Source organism: Chiloscyllium plagiosum, unplaced genomic scaffold (genome assembly GCF_037043375.1).
Source record: "Chiloscyllium plagiosum isolate Xiang-an unplaced genomic scaffold, Cpla_swu_hap1 HiC_scaffold_17, whole genome shotgun sequence".
NCBI lineage: Eukaryota > Metazoa > Chordata > Chondrichthyes > Orectolobiformes > Hemiscylliidae > Chiloscyllium > Chiloscyllium plagiosum.
The window spans coordinates 62,633,136-62,651,800 of record NW_028270155.1 but is presented as its reverse complement, the minus strand read 5'-3'; the positions used below and the strand labels follow the sequence as shown (position 1 = coordinate 62,651,800).

Below are 18,665 nucleotides of genomic sequence, written 5' to 3'. Positions count from 1 at the left end.
ATAACTGCACTGACCAGAGGGGTTGAAAAAAATCAATAAAGTTGAGAATGAATTGGGAGATAAGAGAGAAAACAAATGTTTGAAGGAAATTAAGTGGCAGATAACATTCACACTAACTGCCAGACAATAATCATCTCCAACAAGAGAGAATTGAACCATCTCCTCATGACATTCAATGCCATTACTATTGTTGACTTCCCCCCTTATAACATCATGGGCTTACCCCTGACCAGAAACGGGACTGATCAGCTATATCAGTCCTGTGGCTGTGAGAGCAGGTCAGCGGCTCGGTATTCTGCTGTGAGTGACTCACCTCTGCACTCGTAAGCCTGTCTACAAGGCACACCTCAGCATTCTGATGGGATACTCTCCACTTGTCCTTGCTATGGTTCCAGCTGATGACGGGACTGGACAGTTCAGATCTTAAAATGGAATCGGCCTTGATAGATTGCATAGATCATACTTCTATTTACTCACAAGTGGAGATTACGTATCAAATCTGGCAGTGAGGAAAGCAAATGCAATGTTAGCATTCACTTAGAGAGGGCAAGATTACGAGAGCAGAAATGTCCTGCTGAGGCCACAAGACAGGGGTAGAATGCGGCCATTCAGCCCATTGAATCAGCTCTAGCATTCAATCATGGCTGGCCTGTTCCTCAACCACATTCTCCTGCCTGCTCCCCATAACCCTTACTCCCTTACTGATCAAGAACCTGTACATCTCTATCTTAAAGACACTTGGGCAATGAGATCCACAGCTTCAGCACCCTCTGGCAGCAGAAATTCCTCCTCATCTAAATGGTCGCCCCCCTCACCCTGAGGCTGTCCCCCCAGTTCCTAATCTCCTATTGGTGGAAACATTTTCTCCACATCCACTCAATCCATGCCCCTTAGTATCAAGTTTCACTCAGATACCCCCCATCCGACTACATGCCATTGAGTATGTTCCCAGAGTTCCCATTTGTTCCTCATGTGACAAACCCTTTATCCTCGGGATCATTCTTTTAAGCCTCCTCTAGACCTCCTCCAACACCCTTCCTTCGATATGGGGCCCAAAACTCAGACTCAGCAACACATTTCTGTTGTTATATTCTAGCCATCTTAAAATTAATGTCAATAAAACATTTGCCCGTATGTTAATCTCGGGAGAATTCTGAATGAGGAACAACATTCTAGAAGCTTGGCAGTCACAGGATAAAGGAAACCACTTGGTTGGCATCACATCCACCACCTTCAACACTCCCTACGTGCAGCTCAGGCTCACAGTGGGAGCAGTAAGTACCATTCATTAGATTAACTCACCAAAACTCCTTGAAAAGCACCTTTCAAACCTGCTGCATCCAGCATCTTGAAGGATGGCGCCAGAAGATTAATGAAAACAGGACCATCTGCAAGTTACCCTTCAAGCCACACACCATCTGATCTGGTAATAAATCACCATTAGTTCACAGCCACTGAGTAAAACTCCCAGAACTCCCCTCCTGTCAGCATTGTGGGGATAAGCATTATGGAGGTTCAAGTAGGCAGCACACAACCAGCTTCTCCAGAGCAATGAGGGACAGGGAACTATTGTTGGCCCATCCAGCAACACCTGCATCCTGGGAGAGAATGAAAACAAATGACTGATTTCCCTGGTTTGTCTGCACTAGCGGGAGCTCAGACACTGCAGCAGAGTTGGGAGGCCCATTGAAAATCCATGTATGGGCTTGATATCAAAGTCAGAACGGGATTTCAAGCAGGAGGTTCATCTCAACTGAGAGGCTGAAATATTGTTACATTGCTGGTTTTTAAACAGTTTAAAAATAAACAGAGACTGGGGTGGGAGAGCTACAGAATATTTTGCAGGGGCATGTTCAAGACTTGGGCAGAGCTGTATTGTACTGCAGTAAGAATGTGACAACAGTCTCACTTTCCAGGCCAATTGAACCTTATATTGGAGTTTATTTACAGTGTGGAGATGAGCATGATTCATACCTTCGATTCCAGTGTTAGTACAAAGAAGAAACCCAGACGGTCACATCTGCAAGTGATCGTATCCACTCTGTTCCCCGGTCCGTTCATGAGGGTGTTACACCCATATTGATTGAAGGGGCCTGTGTTGGAGAATTATTAATCATGAGAATCATTCCCCCATTTACACATTCCAGTATTGAGTGATGTCAGCATTTTAAAACAATCTTCTCTTACCATTCCCACCAGAGTCCCGGGCGCTGCATGGTGGAGAATCGGACTAAAATGGAAATGATAAACCAGAACATTAGCTTCACCAACAATAACACAGTTGAAGCAGCTGTGTCGATACAAACACATTGAGACATTTCTCTCTCGCCTGTCTAACAGGGTAAGGCAGGGAAGGAGGAGGAAATGTGCTGCCAACTGGGAAATTGTTGGGTTAAATTTTCCAGATCCTGGGTACGACCTCAGTGTTCCCACCAAAGCAACATTACACAAAGCAGATTCCTAATTGGTCACCTCCCCATTCACCATCTTTAACTTTACCAGGAAGTACAGGGCCCAGTGGGAGGGTCTGAAGCAGTGTCCAGGCAGCAGCCTCATTGGGAGAGGAGAACGCTGCTGGACAAGGGAGAGACCGAGCATTACCTTAAAATCGGGGCACTCACAAATGTCTCTCTCTTCAGTGGTGAGAACGATACAAAGTCCTGTGAGGAGCCTCAGGTTGGACAGTGATCCCTCTGAAAGAGTGTCTGCACTACTCCAGGACCACTGTGAGCATTGCAGCTCCCTGAAGCTGTCAGTTATATCAGTTACCCATGGTCCACTGCCCTCTCAGTGAGAGAGCCCTTCCACCGTGTTACTCAACTCCTGACAGAGCAGGGGCCTGTGTAACACCAGCAGCATTGCAGCACTGGAGGATCATGGTCCCTGACTGGGGCCATATTTGACCTCACTGCCTGGCCATCTCTGTGGAGGTTGCTGCTGAGTCCTGTGATCGCTCCAGTCCCTTATCATGAGAAACTCACCCCTGGACAGGGTTAAGGAATACCCATTCTGGATCAGTGGTGCTGGAAGAACACAGCAATTCAGGCAGCATCCGAGGACAGGCAAAATCGACGTTTCGGGCAAAAGCCCTTCATCAGGAATAAAAGCAGAGAGCCTGAAGCGTGGAGAGATAAGCTCGAGGAGACTCCCTGAGATTCTTGTAGAGAGAGGAGGAAAACGTCTTCAAGGCAGGCATCCTTGCAAGAGGATTCGCAGTAAGGAATACCCACTCAAGCCACTGTCCCCATAACCACGCCCACTCAAGTTACTGTCTCCACCTCCTCCTTGAATTCCAGCCCCACTCCAGGTCCTAGCTCCCATCCGCACCGTGTCTTCACCATTCCCCCAGACCTCCCCCTCACTGAGGACGAATGTTTTGTCCTCAATATTGGCCTCACCTTTATTCCTCTACACTCCCAGATTAATGAGTTCGACACACGCTGCGACCTTGAACGTTTCTTCCACCACCTCCTCCTCTGGGCCTACTTTTACAACCAAGACTCCCGCCCACCCACCGAGGATCCCTTCTCCCGCCTCCAACACACCCCATCCACCTCGACACCCCATGCTGGCCTGTTACCCGCCCTTGATCTCTTCATTTCAAACTGCTGCCGGGCCATCAACTGGCTCAACCTGTTCACCCCACCTCACCCACTCCAACCTCCCACCCTCACAATGCACAGCTCTCCACTCCCTCCGCTCCAACCCCAACCTCACCATCAAATCAGCGGACAAAGAGGGTGCAGTGGTGGTTTGGGCACTGACCTCTACACCGCTGAAGCCAGGCTCAAAGACACATCCTCCTACCGCACCCTCGACCATGACTTCACCCCCCCCCCCCCATCACCAAACCATCATCTCCCGGACCATACACAATCTCATCATCTCAGGGGATCTACCATCCACAGCTTCCAACCTCATTGTGGAGGAACCCCGCACTGTATGGGAGATGGATTCACATTTTTGGATCTTGGGAATCTCTTTTGGGGTAGAAGTGACCTGTACAAGAAGGACGGATTGCACATAATTTGGAAGGGGACTAATATACTGGCAGGGAGATTTGCTAGAGCTGCTCCGGGGGATTTAAACTAGTAAGGTTGGGTGGGGGGGGGGGGGGAAATGTGGTAGTGGTGGGGGGGGGGGGCGGTGATGGGGGCAGTGTGTGGGAGGTGTGTGTGAGAGGGGGGGAGGTGGTGGGGGCAGGGTGTCTGGGGCGTGTATGGGGGAGTTGGAGGGGGTGGTGGTGGGGGGTGTGGGGGGATGATGGTAGGGGGAGGTTGTGGGGGGTGGTGGTGGGATAAGCGTGTTGGGTGGGTGGGAGGGGATGTGGTGGTGGGGGGAGAGTGTGGGGGGCAAAGGGGGGGTAGTGGTGGGGGGAGGGGGTGATAATGAGGAAAGTGATCAATCTGAGACTGGTACAGTTGAGAACAGAAGCGAGTCAAACAGTCAGGGCAGGGAATTACAGAAACATAGCTCAGGGATGGGCAGGACTGGCAGCTTAATGTTTCAGGATACAAATGCGAGAGGAAGGATAGAAAGGGAGGCAAGAGAGGAGGGCAAGTGGCACTTTTGATAAGGGATAGCATTACAGCTGTACTGAGGGAGGATATTCCTGGAAATACATCCAGGGAAGTTATTTGGGTGGAACTGAGAAATAAGAAAGGGATGATCATCTTCTTGGGATTGTATTATAGACCCCCTAATAGTCAGAGGGAAATTGAGAAACAAATACACAAGGAGATCTCAGTTATCTGTAGGAATAATAGGGTGGTTAAGGTTGGAGATTTTAACTTTCCAAATATAGACTGGGACTGCCACAGTGTTAAGGGTTTAGATGGAGAGGAGTTTATTAAGTGTGTACAAGAAAATTTTCTGATTCAGTCTGTGGATTTACCTACCAGAAAAGGTGCAAAACATGATCTACTCTTGGGAAATAAGGCAGGGCAGTTGACTGAGGTGTCAGTGGGGGAGTACTTTGGGTCCAGTGACCATAATTCCATTTATTCTAAAATTATGATGGAAAAAGATATACGGGATCTAAAAATTGAAGTTCTAAATTGGAGAAAGGCCAATTTTGATGGTATTTAGCAAGAACTTTCAAAAGCTGATGGGGGGAGGGGGGGGTGCAGATGTTCGCAGGTAAAGGGATGGCTGGAAAATGGGAAGTTGTCAGAAATGAGGTAATGAGAATCCGGAGAAAGTATATTCCTGTCAGGGTGAAAGGGAAGGCTTTAGGTATAGGGAATGCTGGATGACTAAAGAAATTGAGGGTTTAGTTAAGAAAAAGAAGGAAGCATATGTCAGGTACAGACAGGATAGATCGATTGAATACTAAAAAGAGTATAAAGGAAGTAGGAGTATACTGAAGAGGGAAATCAGGAGCGCAAATAAGGAACATGAGATAGCTTTGGCAAACAGAGTTAAGGAGAATCCAAAGGGTTTTTACAAATACGTAAAGGACAAACTAGGGAGAGAATAGGGCCCCTCAAAGGTCAGCAAGGCGGCCTTTGTGTGGAGCCACAGGAAATGGGGCAGATACTAGTTTGTATCAGTATTTACTGTGGAAAAGGACATGGAAGATATAGAATGTAGGGACAGAGATGGTGACATCTTGCAAAATGTCCATATTACAGAGGAGGAAGTGCTGGATGTATTGAAACATATAAAAGTGGATAAATCCCCAGGACCTGATCAGGTGTACCCGAGAACTCTGTGGGAAGCTAGGGAAGTGATAACTGGGCCTCTTACTGAGATATTTGTGCCATCAATAGCCACAGGTGAGGTGCCAGAAAACTGGAAGTTGGCTAACGTGGTGCCACTGTTTAAGAAGGGTGGTAAGGACAAGCCGGGGAAGTATAGATCAGTGAGCCTGACCTCAGTGGTGGGCAGGTTGTTGGAGGGGATCCTGAGGAACAGGATGTACATGTATTTGGAAACACAAGGACTGATTAGGGATCATCAACAAGGCTTTATGCGAGGGAAATCATGTCTCACAAACTTGATTGAGTTTTTTGAGGAAATAACAAAGAGGATTGATGAGGGCAGAGTATAGTAGATGTGATCTATATGGATTTCAGTAAGGCATTCGACAAGGTTCCCCATGGGAGACTAGTTAGCAAGGTTAGAGCTCATGGAATACAGGGACAATTAGACATTTGGATACAGAACTGGCTCAAAGGTAGAAGACAGAGGGTGGTGGTGGTGGTTGTTTTTCAGACTGGAGGCCTCTGACCAGTGGAGTGCCACAAGGATTGGTGCTGGTCCACGACTTTTCGTCATTTATATAAATGATTCCGATGTGAGCGTAAGAGGTACAGTTCGTAAGTTTGCTGATGACACCAAAATTGGAGGTGTAGTGGACAGCGAAGAAAGTTACGTCAGATCACAACGGGTTCTTGATCAGATGGGCCAAAGGGCTGAGGAGTGGCAGATGGATAATTTAGATAAATGTGAGCTGCTATATGTTGAGAAAGCAAATCTTAGCAGGAGTTATACACTTAATGGTAATGTCCTAGGGAGTGTTGCTGAACAAACAGACCTTGGAGAGCAGTTTAGCTCCTTGAAAGTAGAGTCACGGGGAGATAGGATAGTGAAGAAGGTGTTTGGTATGCTTTCCTTTATTGGTCAGAGTATTGAGTCCAGGAGTTGGGAGGTCATGTTGCGGCTGTACAGGACATTGGTTATGCCACTTTTGGAATATTGCATGCAATTCTGGTCTTTATCCTATCAGAAAGACATTGTGAAACCTGAAAGGGTTCAGAAACGATTTACAAGGATGTTGCCAGGGTTGGAGGATTTGTGCTATAGGGAGAGGTTGAATAGGATGGGGCTGTTTTCCCTGGAGCGTCGGAGGCTGAGGGGTGACCTTTTAGAGGTTTATAAAATCATGCGGGTCATGGATAGGATAAATAGACAGGTCTCTTCACTGGGGTGGTGGAGCCCAGAACTAGAGGACATAGGTTTAGGGTAAGAGAGGAAAGATAGAGACCTAAGGGGCAACCTTTACTCGCAGATGTGTATGGAATGAGCTGCCAGAGGATGTGGTGGAGGCTGGTACAATTGCAACATTTAAGAGGCATCTGGATGGGTATATGAATAGGAAGGGTTTGGAGGGATATGGGCCGGTGCTGGCAGGTGGGACTAGATTGTGTTGGGATATCTGGTCGGCATGGATAGGTTGGACGAAAGGTCTGCTTCTGTGCTGTACATTGCTATGTTTCTATGACTGTAAGTGACCAAACCAGACTGTGGCCATTTTTAATGATTTTTTCCATAATCTCCAGAAACCTGAATAAACAGGGTCACCTGACCCGAGGGGAACAACATATTTTACCAGGAATGTTGTGTGGGGTCCGCCTGTAACAGAGAAATCCCTCTGACCATGGGATTTTGGATGGAGCCAGGGCCATATCCATGGGGTGGACAATCATTCTGTCCTGTCCCAGACCCTCCTTTCTAAACCCTCCAGAGGAATTTCAGGACACAAAGCGATGGGAAATATCTGACAAGGCACAGTGATCCTCATTTGTACAACATCATAACATTCCACATCCTCATCATGATCACAGCTTCTGATGGACATTAAAGAGACAAGGAGATCAGCTCCGAATCCTCCAAACCTGCCCAGACAGGGATCCATTCACAGCCTGAGGACTATAGAATTTCGGGGTCATTCAGTTTAACTTGTTCATCAACACTGGAGATGATCCAGACTGTGCTGCACAATCCAGTCAGACCTGGCTGCTCACAGGCTCAGCTCGATGATATTGTGGAGGTTTATCTCACCTGGAAAGACAGGTCCTGAAATGTAACTGTCAGAGGGCTGGTGAGATCATCAATCATTGAATCCCCCACTTGGATTGTAAGTTTGGCTGAGACAGGTTTCCTCTCCTGGCCCTGTAACAACACACAGAATGGATGGTTAAACATCTACTCACTGAGGATTTACAGAACACACAGAAACATTTCAATGATCTTCATTTCTGTGGTGAGGGTGAACAGAGGAAGCTTCCTCATTGTAACAAATGTTACCTTAGGGGCTGCAATCCCAGAAGCTCCCTTTGCTGTCAGAAATGTGTGAATGATAACTCCAGACCCTCCATGAAGCTTTCTGCCCGCCCTGCCCAAGACTGTGGGGATGGGTCATTACATTAAAGTACATCAGTGATGTCCACCCCAGTGGGAGTTCAGAGAGACAGAGCGACCCCTTACACAGGGACAGAAACAGAAATACAGAGACACTCAGTGTTGGGGAGTGAAGGGGTGTGGGCTACAAACCCTGTTCCTGATGGTGAAGCCCAGTCACCCCCTGGTTTTGATTCTTGGGTGCTTATTGAGACTCACTAATGGTTCCTCCACTCCCACTGTTCACCTTGTTCAACATAACGATTCTCCCAAAATCCAGAGCTTTCAGTTGTGACTGATGCAGTGTGACTCGTTTGGGGGGATATATAGTGAAACACCAGACAACTGGTATCTCTGATTCCCTCAAGGACGTGGTCTCCAACTGCACCAGCTCCTGGACAACTCAGAGACAAGGGACCCTCAAGACAAGGAAGATGTTCATCGGAAATAACACAAAGAACTGCGGATGCTGAGGATCTGAAATGAAAACAGAAAGTGCTGGAGAAACTCAGCTGGTCTGGCAAACCCTGTGGAGAGAAAGTAGAGTTATTGTTTCTATATTTCTATTTGTTCAGTGACCCTTGTTCAGGACTGTTCTGAAAATGGGTCAATGGACTCAACTCTGCTTTCTCTCCGTAGATGCTGCCAGATCTGCTGAGTTTCTCCAGGAAGATGTTCCTCTAGCTCTACTCCACACTGTTACAGAACAGCTTTACCCTATGCCAGCTTTCGAAGGGCTGCAGGCTGTGAACCCGATTTCCCCTTTCCCAGGCTCGAACCCCACCAACCAGAAACAGAGCCCTGCAACTGGGGAGAAGGAACCTCAGCCTGAAAATCCCGAATCCCGACTGAAACCACAGAAGGTGGTGATTTGGTCCATCGAATCTGTACCTGGTGTTTCAAAGAGCAATCCACTGAGGGTCCCCTCCTTTGCTCTGTCCTTATAGACTCAGACAGCACGGACTCATCTTCTGGCAATCCTTCTCCTTCAATTATTTATTCCATTCCATTTTAAAATTTAATCCTGAATGTGCACCCACTGCACTATCAGCCATTACATTTCACAGGCGAGCTGCAGATTATATTAAACTGTTTCTCCTCATATCACCTCTGCCCCTTTTTCTAAATCTGTGCTCCCTAGTGAACCACCCTTCAGCGATTGGAAACAGATTCTATTTCTTTGATCGATCAAAACCCTTCACTGTTTTAAATACCTTTATCAAGTCTCCCCTTGGCCTTCCCTTCCACAGTCTCTCTGCTGCTCTTTCCTCAGTCCATTTGACCCTTCCCTGACTCCATGACTTTGACCTTCTGATCTCAGACCCTCCTGCTCCTGTACTCGAATCCTCTTGCTGCGAAGGCCGGTGTACCATTTACCTTCTTCCCCACCTGCTGCTCCTCCAGGCTTCCTTTCAGTGACTGGTGTACAAGGACACCCAGGTCTCATTGCACCACCCCCTCCCCCAATTTATCACCACTCAGATAATGATCGGCCTGTCTGTTTTTGTTACCAAAGTGAACAATCTCACGTTTATCCACTTTATACTGTGTCTGCCATGTACTTGCTCATTTATTTCACTTGTCCAAAACATACTGCAGCTTCTCTGCATCCTCCTCACAGCTCACCCTCCCACACAGCTTTGTATCATCTGTAAACTTGGAGATATGGCACGTAGTTTCCTCATCGGAATCATTCATGTCCATTGTGAATAGCTGGGGCCCAAACACTAATCCCTGCAGTACCCAACACTGCCTCCCACAAAGAAAAAGACCCATTTTGTCCCACCTGTTGTGGATTCGGTCAGTTTAACACTTCGGCCTCCCTGGTCCCTCTTGGGAATGTCACACAAGATGGAAACTGGCGACGAGGATAAAACAGCTTTGAGTTCGACTGGATCGATAAACTGACTCATCAGGAAAAAAAAGCAGAATCGTGGACCTCACGGTAGATCTCAGAGGCATTTTGATAAAATGAAGGAAAATCATCAAAAGACACTCTCGCTGCACTGAAGCAGGTACGGTCAGGAAATAAAACAAATTCACCCGAGGGAAGAGGGGAACAGTGCAGAAGAAGCTCACCATGGGCCCCACCCTGAAAGGACACTGTGAGCAACAACTACCCTACACCGAGGGAAATGGTTACAGCTCAGGGTGTAGTGTTGGAAAAGAAACAGGCAGCCTCAGGAATGCCTTATTTTAAACAGGAACAAGTGAACCAGCGTTAAACATTTAGCTCCAGGGGACCATGAGGTGAAAATACTGAGAGCTGGTACTCGCACTCAGAGATTTTCATATCTTGTTCAAGCTAACAAATTGAAGCAGATATAGTCATCCTTGTGTTCTTGAGTATTATGGGATGGGGAGAGGCTTTTAACATCCCGAGGAGTCTGGAACAGCTAGAGAAGCCGGGTTCCAAAACTTATAAAGAAATAATAGGAATCCTCCAGAAACAATTTCACTGAAATCATTGGGGATTGCTGAAAGGTTCAGATTGCATAAAGATAACCAGCAAGTTGGTGAATCTGTCTCCCAGTTTGTAGCAACTTCAAAGCCATTAGTAGAATGTTGTGAATTTGGAGACAACTTAAATGATGCAATCAGAGACAGACTGGTGTGTAGTTTAAGATTTGAAACAATCCAGAAGTCATTCCTGACAGAAAGGATCTGAGATTTAAGGAAAGCACTGGGAATAGCAGTCTCTGTGGAACCAGCAGATAAGAAACTTAAAACTCAACAGCTCAGCTTGTTTTTTAAATATTCACTCATACGATGAGTATGTGACTGGCGAGACCAGCATTTATTGCCCATCTGTTTGCTGGGTCTGGAGTCAGATGTAGGCTAGACCAGGTAAGGATGGCAGTTTACTTCCCTAAACCAGATGGGTTTGTTTCCCAAAGGTTGACAATGACTGCATGGTCATCATTAGACTCTTAATTATAGATTTTCAATTAAATTTAAATTCCACCATCTGCTGTGACAAAATTTGAACTCAGGCCCCAGAATATTCCTGGTGTCTCTGGGTTAACAGCCCAGTGATAATACCACTGGGCCATTGCCCCTTCAAGGTGGAACATCAGAGCTTGTAAAATGGCGGCTGAGAAAGTTTGCAAAATGGTGGCTGAGAAACAATCACTAATGCAGACTCAAGACGTTACTGCCTTTAGGACTCAGTCCCAAGTTTAATAATTTTAAACCATGAATATCTCCTTCCTTGTCTAATACCTTCTCCCACGTTTGCCATTGATGTTGTAAAACAGGTCAGAGAGCAGCACATCGCTGGGATATCGAAGCTATACGCTGAACCAGCAGAGAAAAGGACTCATCTCATGGGTGTAGTTGATTGTAACAATGTGAATGTTCCCTTGTACGGTCAAGCTGAAGATTTGCCCTTACACATTGTCAAAGGAAATTTTCTAGCTTTATTGTGAAGAGTGTAGTTGGAAAAAGTCAAAATCAACTGGACGGAAGTGAATTACTTGTTAGATTCTGAGACTGATCTCCACAAAAGGTTTTCAATGGGAATCTGGGAAGCATGGAAAAGGTCTCTTGTTGAATGGGATGAGGGTCAAGCAGAATGTTACATTGATGGATCAGCCTCATACAATCAGAGCAAAGGTCGAGGCAGAATGAGAGAGACTGGTCAAGATGGGAGTCCTTGGACCCGTAAATGTGAGTGATTGGGCCATGCCCATTGTGCCAGTGTGAAAGAAAGATGGATTGGTACCCACCTGCGATGAATTTACGATCACTATTAACCCAGAACTGTGTGCTGTGCAGTATACTTTCCATTTAATCAATGATCTATTTGCTGGGACAAACAAAACCAAAATTGCTGGAGAAACTCAGCAGGGCTGGCAGCATCTGTGGACCAAAAACAGAGTTAATGTTTCGAGTCCCGTGACCCTTCTCCAGAACTGATAGCAGGTGGGAAAGGGTGGTATTTATGCTGGGGACAGGGGTGGTGGAGGGGTGGGTTTGGGGAGGAGAGCTTGGAATTAGTGGATGGGTGGAGACAGAGCCGAGAGAGAGAGAGAGAGAGAGAGAGAAAAAATGTCAGTCAACAACAGGATTGGTTACAGTAAGCCAAGAATAAGAGAAGCCAGAGAGATGACAGTGGGGACTTTAAGTCGGTGAGAGTGGGTTTGCTGTTTTCCTCTTCCTCGTGTGCTGAAAGCAACCCATTCCATGACAGGATCTGGGGTGTGTGGGACTCAGTAACAGAAAGGGAAGGAGGTGTTCATGCTGTAAAATTATTAAACTGGAGACTGAGTCCTGAAGGCTGGAAGGTCCCCAAGCAGACGATGAGATGCTGTTCCTCCAGTTTGTGTTGAGCCTCACTGTAACAGGCCTGAGACAGAAATGTTAGGATGGGAATGCAGTGGTGTGTTGAAGTGGCAGGCAACTGGAAGCTCAGGGTCACTTTTGCCGACAGCACATCGATGTTCCACAAAGCGGGAACCCAGCCTGTGTTTCATACCCCCAGTGTAGAGGAGACCACATTGTGAGCAGCGCAGACAGTAAATCAGATTGAGTGAAGTGCAGGTAAATCGCTGCTTCACCTGGAAGGTGTCTCTGGGACCTTGGATAGTGAGGAGGGAGGAAGTAAATGGGCAGGTGTTACACCTTCTGCAATGGCATTGGTCTCTTTGCTGGATTAGCTGGGGGTCAGCATTTCACTAAAATTGATCTGAGTCGAGCCTATCTCCAGATAAGTATAGACCCTGAGTCACAGAAATACTTGTCAATTCTAACACATAAAGGAATGCTGTGGTTCTGTTCGCCGAGCTGGAAGTTTTTGTTGCAAACGTTTCGTCCCTGTCTAGGTGACATCCTCAGTGCTTGGGAGCCTCCTGTGAAGCGCTTCTGTGGTGTTTCCTCCGGTGCTTATAGTGGCCTGTCCCTGCCGCTTCCGGTTGTAGTTTCAGCTGTCCGCTGTCGTGGCCGGTATATTGGGTCCAGGTCTATGTGTTTGTTGATGGAGTTTGTGGATGAGTGCCATGCTTCTAGGAATTCCCTGGCTGTTCTTTGTTTGGCTTGCCTTATAATGGTAGTGTTGTCCCAGTCAAATTCATGTTGCTTGTCGTCTGCGTGTGTAGAGTAGAGTACATCCAAAAAGCACAACAACTACTTGCAAATACCAACACCTACCAAAAGAGGGAGTTTGACCCCACCCCACAGCTCACCAATACGATAAACAACACACTGAGGAACATACAAAAAAACAGACAGATAACCAGGTCGGAGCTACAAAGAATGAAACCGGAAAGCAACAACACCCCCAGATTCTATGGACTACCTAAAGTGCACAAACCAGACATCCCACTCAGACCCATAGTATCACTACCAGGGACACCATCACACAAACTGGCGAAAAAACTACATCAGAAACTGAAACACTTGATCAGCGGATCCAGACACTCGATACAATCAACACAGGAATTCTTGGACATCATCAGAAATATACACATAGACAAGGAAGAAACCATGGTCTCATTCGACGTAACGGCACTGTTCACCTCTATTGACAAAGAAACAATAGCCAACCTGCTGAACAGACATAACAGACAACAGGATGCTGAACCCATCAACAAAGACGGCATACTTAAACTACTGGACTTGTGCCTCACAACACACTTCACATTCAACAACCAGATATACGAACAAATCAACGGAACACCCATGGGCTCACCGATCTCGGGACTCATAGCAGAAGCAGTAATGCAAAGGTTAGAACAAACAGTCTTACCACAAATTCAACCCAAACTCTGAGTCAGATACGTTGATGACACCTTTGTAATCATTAAAAACACGGAAATAGAGAACACACACCGGATCATCAACTCCACACTCACAGGAATCCTATTCATGAGAGAGGAAGAAAAGGACAACCAACTCCCATTCCTAGACGTGATGGTACAGAGAACACCGAACGGAGAATTCACCACAAAGGTACACAGGAAAGCTACACACACAGACCAAGTCCTAAACTATGAAAGCAACCACCCCAATACACACAAATGAAGTTGCATAAAGACACTGTTCAAAAGGGCCACAACACACTGCAGTACACCAGAACTGCAAAAAGAGGAAGAGGAACACCTGTACAAGGTATTCGCCAAAAACGGATATCCCCGCAATTTCATCAACAGATGCCTAAGGGAGAGACAACAGAACGAGGACATGCCGCAACCCAAAGGACTAGCCACACTACCATACATCAAGAACATCTCTGAAATGACAGCCAGACTACTGCGACCACTAGGACTTATAACAGCACACAAACCAACAGCCACTCTCAGACAACAACTCACCAAAACGAAGGACCCGATACCCAGCATGAGCAAAACTAACGTAGTGTACAAAATCCCATGCAAGGACTGCACAAAAAACTATATAGGACAAACAGGAAGACAGCTAACGATCCGCATCCACGAACATCAACTAGCCACGAAACGACACGACCAGCTATCATAGTAGCCACACACGCAGACGACAAGCAACATGAATTTGGCTGGGACAACACTACCATTATAGGGCAAGCGAAACAAAGAACAGCCAGGGAATTCCTAGAAGCATGGCACTCATCCACAAACTCCATCAACAAACACATAGACCTGAACCCAATATACTGGCCACTACAGCGGACAGCTGAAACTGACAACCGGAAGCGGCAGAGACAGGCTACTATAAATGCCGGAGGAAACACCACAGAAGCGCTTCACAGGATGCTCCCAAGCACTGAGGATGTCACCTAGACAGGGGACGAAACGTTTGCAACAAAAACTTCCAGCTCGGCGAACAGAACCACAGCAACGAGCACCCGAGCTACAAATCTTCTCACAAACTTTGAACATAAAGGAATATTCCAATACAAGAGCCCTGTATTTGGAATCACACCTGCACCTGTGTTACTCCAACGTGCCATGGATCAGATTGTCAGTGATTGGAAGGAATCAGAGTTACCGAGACAATATTTTAGACAGGGGGAGAAATGAAAGAGAACATCTCAATAATTTAGATGCTGCTTTGCAGAGACTTGAAGATTATGGCCTCAGACTGAGACAAGACAAATGTAAATATTTTAAATCTCCCATTGAATATTTAAGGCATGTTATTGATGTTCAGGGACTACACAAGTCACCTTCACAAGTAAATGTCCCATAATTGAGGCACCACTGCCTAAAATATACCAACCACTGTGGTTTTTGGGTTGGCTAAATTATAATGGAAACTCGATTATCCGAACGAGATGGGCGGGCACTATTTCGTTCGGAAAATCAATTATTCGGAAAATCGATTATTTGGAAAATCGATTAAATGCCTTTGCTCTGGGGCTCGGAGTTTTAAAGTCTGCTCCCGATTCAGGAGACTGCAGCAGCACACGGCACATGAGACCCAACACTATCACTGCCCCCCGCCCCATGCAACCCCGACCCCCAACACCGCCCCCTAATCCGGTCCAACCCCGCCCCCCAATCCGGTCCAACCCCGCCCCCAATCCGGTTCAACCCCCCCCCACCCTGTCCCCTGTCCAACCCACACCCCCCAATATGGTCCAACCCCGCCCCCAATCCGGTCCAACCCCGCCCCCCCCCCAATCCGGTTCAACCCCCCTCCCACCCTGTCCAACCCACACCCCCCAATCCGGTCCAACCTCGCCCCCCCATAATCCGGTCCAACCCCGCCCACCCAATCCGGTCCAGCCCCGCCCCCCCAATCCAGTCCAACCTCGCCCTCCCCCAATCCGGTCCAACCCCGACCCCCAATCCGGTCCATCCCCACATCCCCAATCCAGTCCAACCCAACCCCCCCCCATCCGGTCCATCTCCACATCCCCAATCCAGTCTAACCCCGCTGCCCCCAATCCGGTCCAACCTCGCCCTCCCCCAATTCGGTCCAACCCCACCCACCCAACCCGATCCAACCCACTCCCCCAATCCGGTCCAACCCCTGCAATGGCAGATTTGTCCAAGTCTTGCAGCCATCCTCCAGCCGTTACACAATTATTCTGCCAAAACAGGAACTGGAAATGGGAAGATCAATGTGAAAGCTTTTACACAAGCCAAGGTTTCTTTATGAATTCAGGAGGCCTGACCCAGTTTGACTGAAAGCTATCACTGCAGCTAGCATGTGATGTCCCACTGAATGGCGTGGGAGCAGTCATTTCTCACGTGGTACCCAGCGGGAAAGAGAGCCAATAGATTTTACACCAAGATCATTGAACAAAGCAGAAATAAGTTCTGCACAGATAGAGAAGCTCTTGGAATCATTTCTGGCAATATATCAATCCCTGTGTGGCCTGAAACTTACCCGACTCACAGACCACAGCCCACTGACCACAATATTTGGGCCTCATACAGAGATACCTTCTCGAGCAGTGAGCCATATGCAGAGGTGGGTGTTGTTGCTGTCAGCTCACACTCATACAATTAAATATCAGCAATGCAACCTACATGGGAATGTCCATGGGCTCTTTCAATGATCCACTGTTATCAAAAGTGACGGATGTGGTGCTTTGTGGTAAAGTCACAGGAACACCACCAGAACTGAAGCCATATGTCACACAGAAGCTACAACTATCCATACAAGCAGCATATCTTCTCTGGGGAGTGTGGGTCACCATTCCAACACAGTTAGGGAAATGTGTGTTAAATCAACTACATGAAGGCAACTGGTGTGAGGTACATACCGGCCATCACTGTAACACAGACTGGACCAGTTGCTTGAAGATCCACAAACAATTTTGCCAAATAAAGGATATACCTGAGGACACAGCAGTAACTTGAATATCTGAAGGTGACAATACCTTAGTGGAGAAGACCATACATTGTGTAAAACCTCTGAACATTAATTCATCTCAGGAAAAGACAACAACTGATGTTTCTCCTCGGTTACATTAACTACCCTCCAATCCATAGGAACAGTTCCAGAGTTGAGAGGATTATGGGAGATAACCTCGAGCACATCTGTTATTTCCAGGGCCACATTCTAAACCTCTCTGTGATGAAGGTTATCAGGCCCTGGGATTGATCTGCCTTTTCTCCGATCTGCTTCCCCAATACCATTTCCCTAAGAAGACTTCTTCCTTTCAATTCCTCCTTCCCATTTGTCCTTGTGTCCCCCGGCTTTTGGGAAGTTTATGTTTTCTTTCTTTGTGAAGACTTTCTTTGTAAAGTATGTAATTAATTGGTCTGCCATCTCTTTGTTTCTTATTATAAGTTCTCTTGTTTCTGACTGCAGGGGTCCTATGTTCATTTTTATTAATCCTTTTTCTCTTAACGTACTCCAAGAAGCTTCTACTATGAGCTTGTATGTTTCCTTTAAGATTACTCCCATACTCTGTTTTGCCCCTCTTAATCGGTCTCTATTTCTCCCGTTGCAAGGGCCAAAGGTCTTTCCAATCCTCTGGTCTTTGCTTTTCTGGCCAATTTGGATGTGCCTTCCTCAGATTTAATACTATCCCTAATTTCCCTTGTTAACCAGGACGTTACACGGTTCCTGTTTTAATTTCATTCCAGAAATTAATACATTTTGCTGTTTGCCTGTGTAAATGTTTGTCATTGCCTAACCAGTACCATCCCTTTAAATAACAATCCCCAAATTATCATGGTCAGCTTGTATCTCACACCATCATAGTTTCTTTTATGTAAATTCAGGGCCACAGTCTCAGAAACAATGATATCCCTCTCCATCTTAATGAAGAATTTTACCCTCTTGTCGTCACTCTTTCTGAACAGCCTACATAAAACTAGAGTCACAGAGTCACAGAGATGTATAGCATGGAAACAGACCCTTCGGTCCAATTCGTCCATGCCAACCAGATATCCCAACCCAATCTAGTCCCACCTGCCAGCACCTGGCCCATATCCCTCCAAACCCTTCCTATTCATATACCCATCCAGATGCCTTTTAAATGTTGCAATTGTACCAGCCTCCACCACTTCCTCTGGCAGCTCATTCCATACATGTACCACCCTCTGTGTGAAAAAGATACCCCTTAGGTCTGTTTTATATCTTTCCCCTCTCACCCTAAACTTATGCTCTCTAGTTCTGGACTGACCGACCCCAGGGAAAATACTTTGTCTATTTATCCTATCCATGTCCCTCATACTTTTGTAAACCTCTATAAGGTCACCCCTCAGCATCCAACACTCCAGGGAAAACAGCCCCAACATATTCAACCTGGCAACATTCATGTAAATCTTTTCTGAACCTTTTCAAGTTTCACAACATCTTTCCGTTAGGAAGGAGACCAGAACTGCACGCAATATTCCAACAGTGGCTGAACCAATGTCCTGTACAGTCGCAACATGACCTCCCAACACCTGTACTCAATATTCTGACCAATAAAGGAAAGCATACCAAACACCTTCTTCACTATCCTGTCTACCTGCAAGGACACTTTCAAGGAGCTATGAACCTGCACTCCAAGGTCTCTTTGTTCAGCAACACTCCCTGGGACCTTACCATTAAGTGTATAAGTCCTGCTAAGATTTGCTTTCCCAATCTGCAGCACCTCACATTTATCTAAATTAAACTCC

At 46.6% G+C, this 18,665-nt stretch overlaps 1 protein-coding gene across 1 annotated transcript in view; it reads right to left on the bottom strand.

The window, feature by feature from the left end:
- The window catches only part of LOC148147374 (uncharacterized), an 89,753-nt gene that overhangs the window by 23,897 nt on the left and 47,191 nt on the right, over positions 1-18,665 (bottom strand). Inside the window, 3 exon segments of the mRNA XM_087995598.1 lie at positions 1,975-2,093; positions 2,188-2,230; positions 7,786-7,896. Of these exon segments, the coding sequence (XP_087851724.1) occupies positions 1,975-2,093; positions 2,188-2,230; positions 7,786-7,896 (273 nt within the window).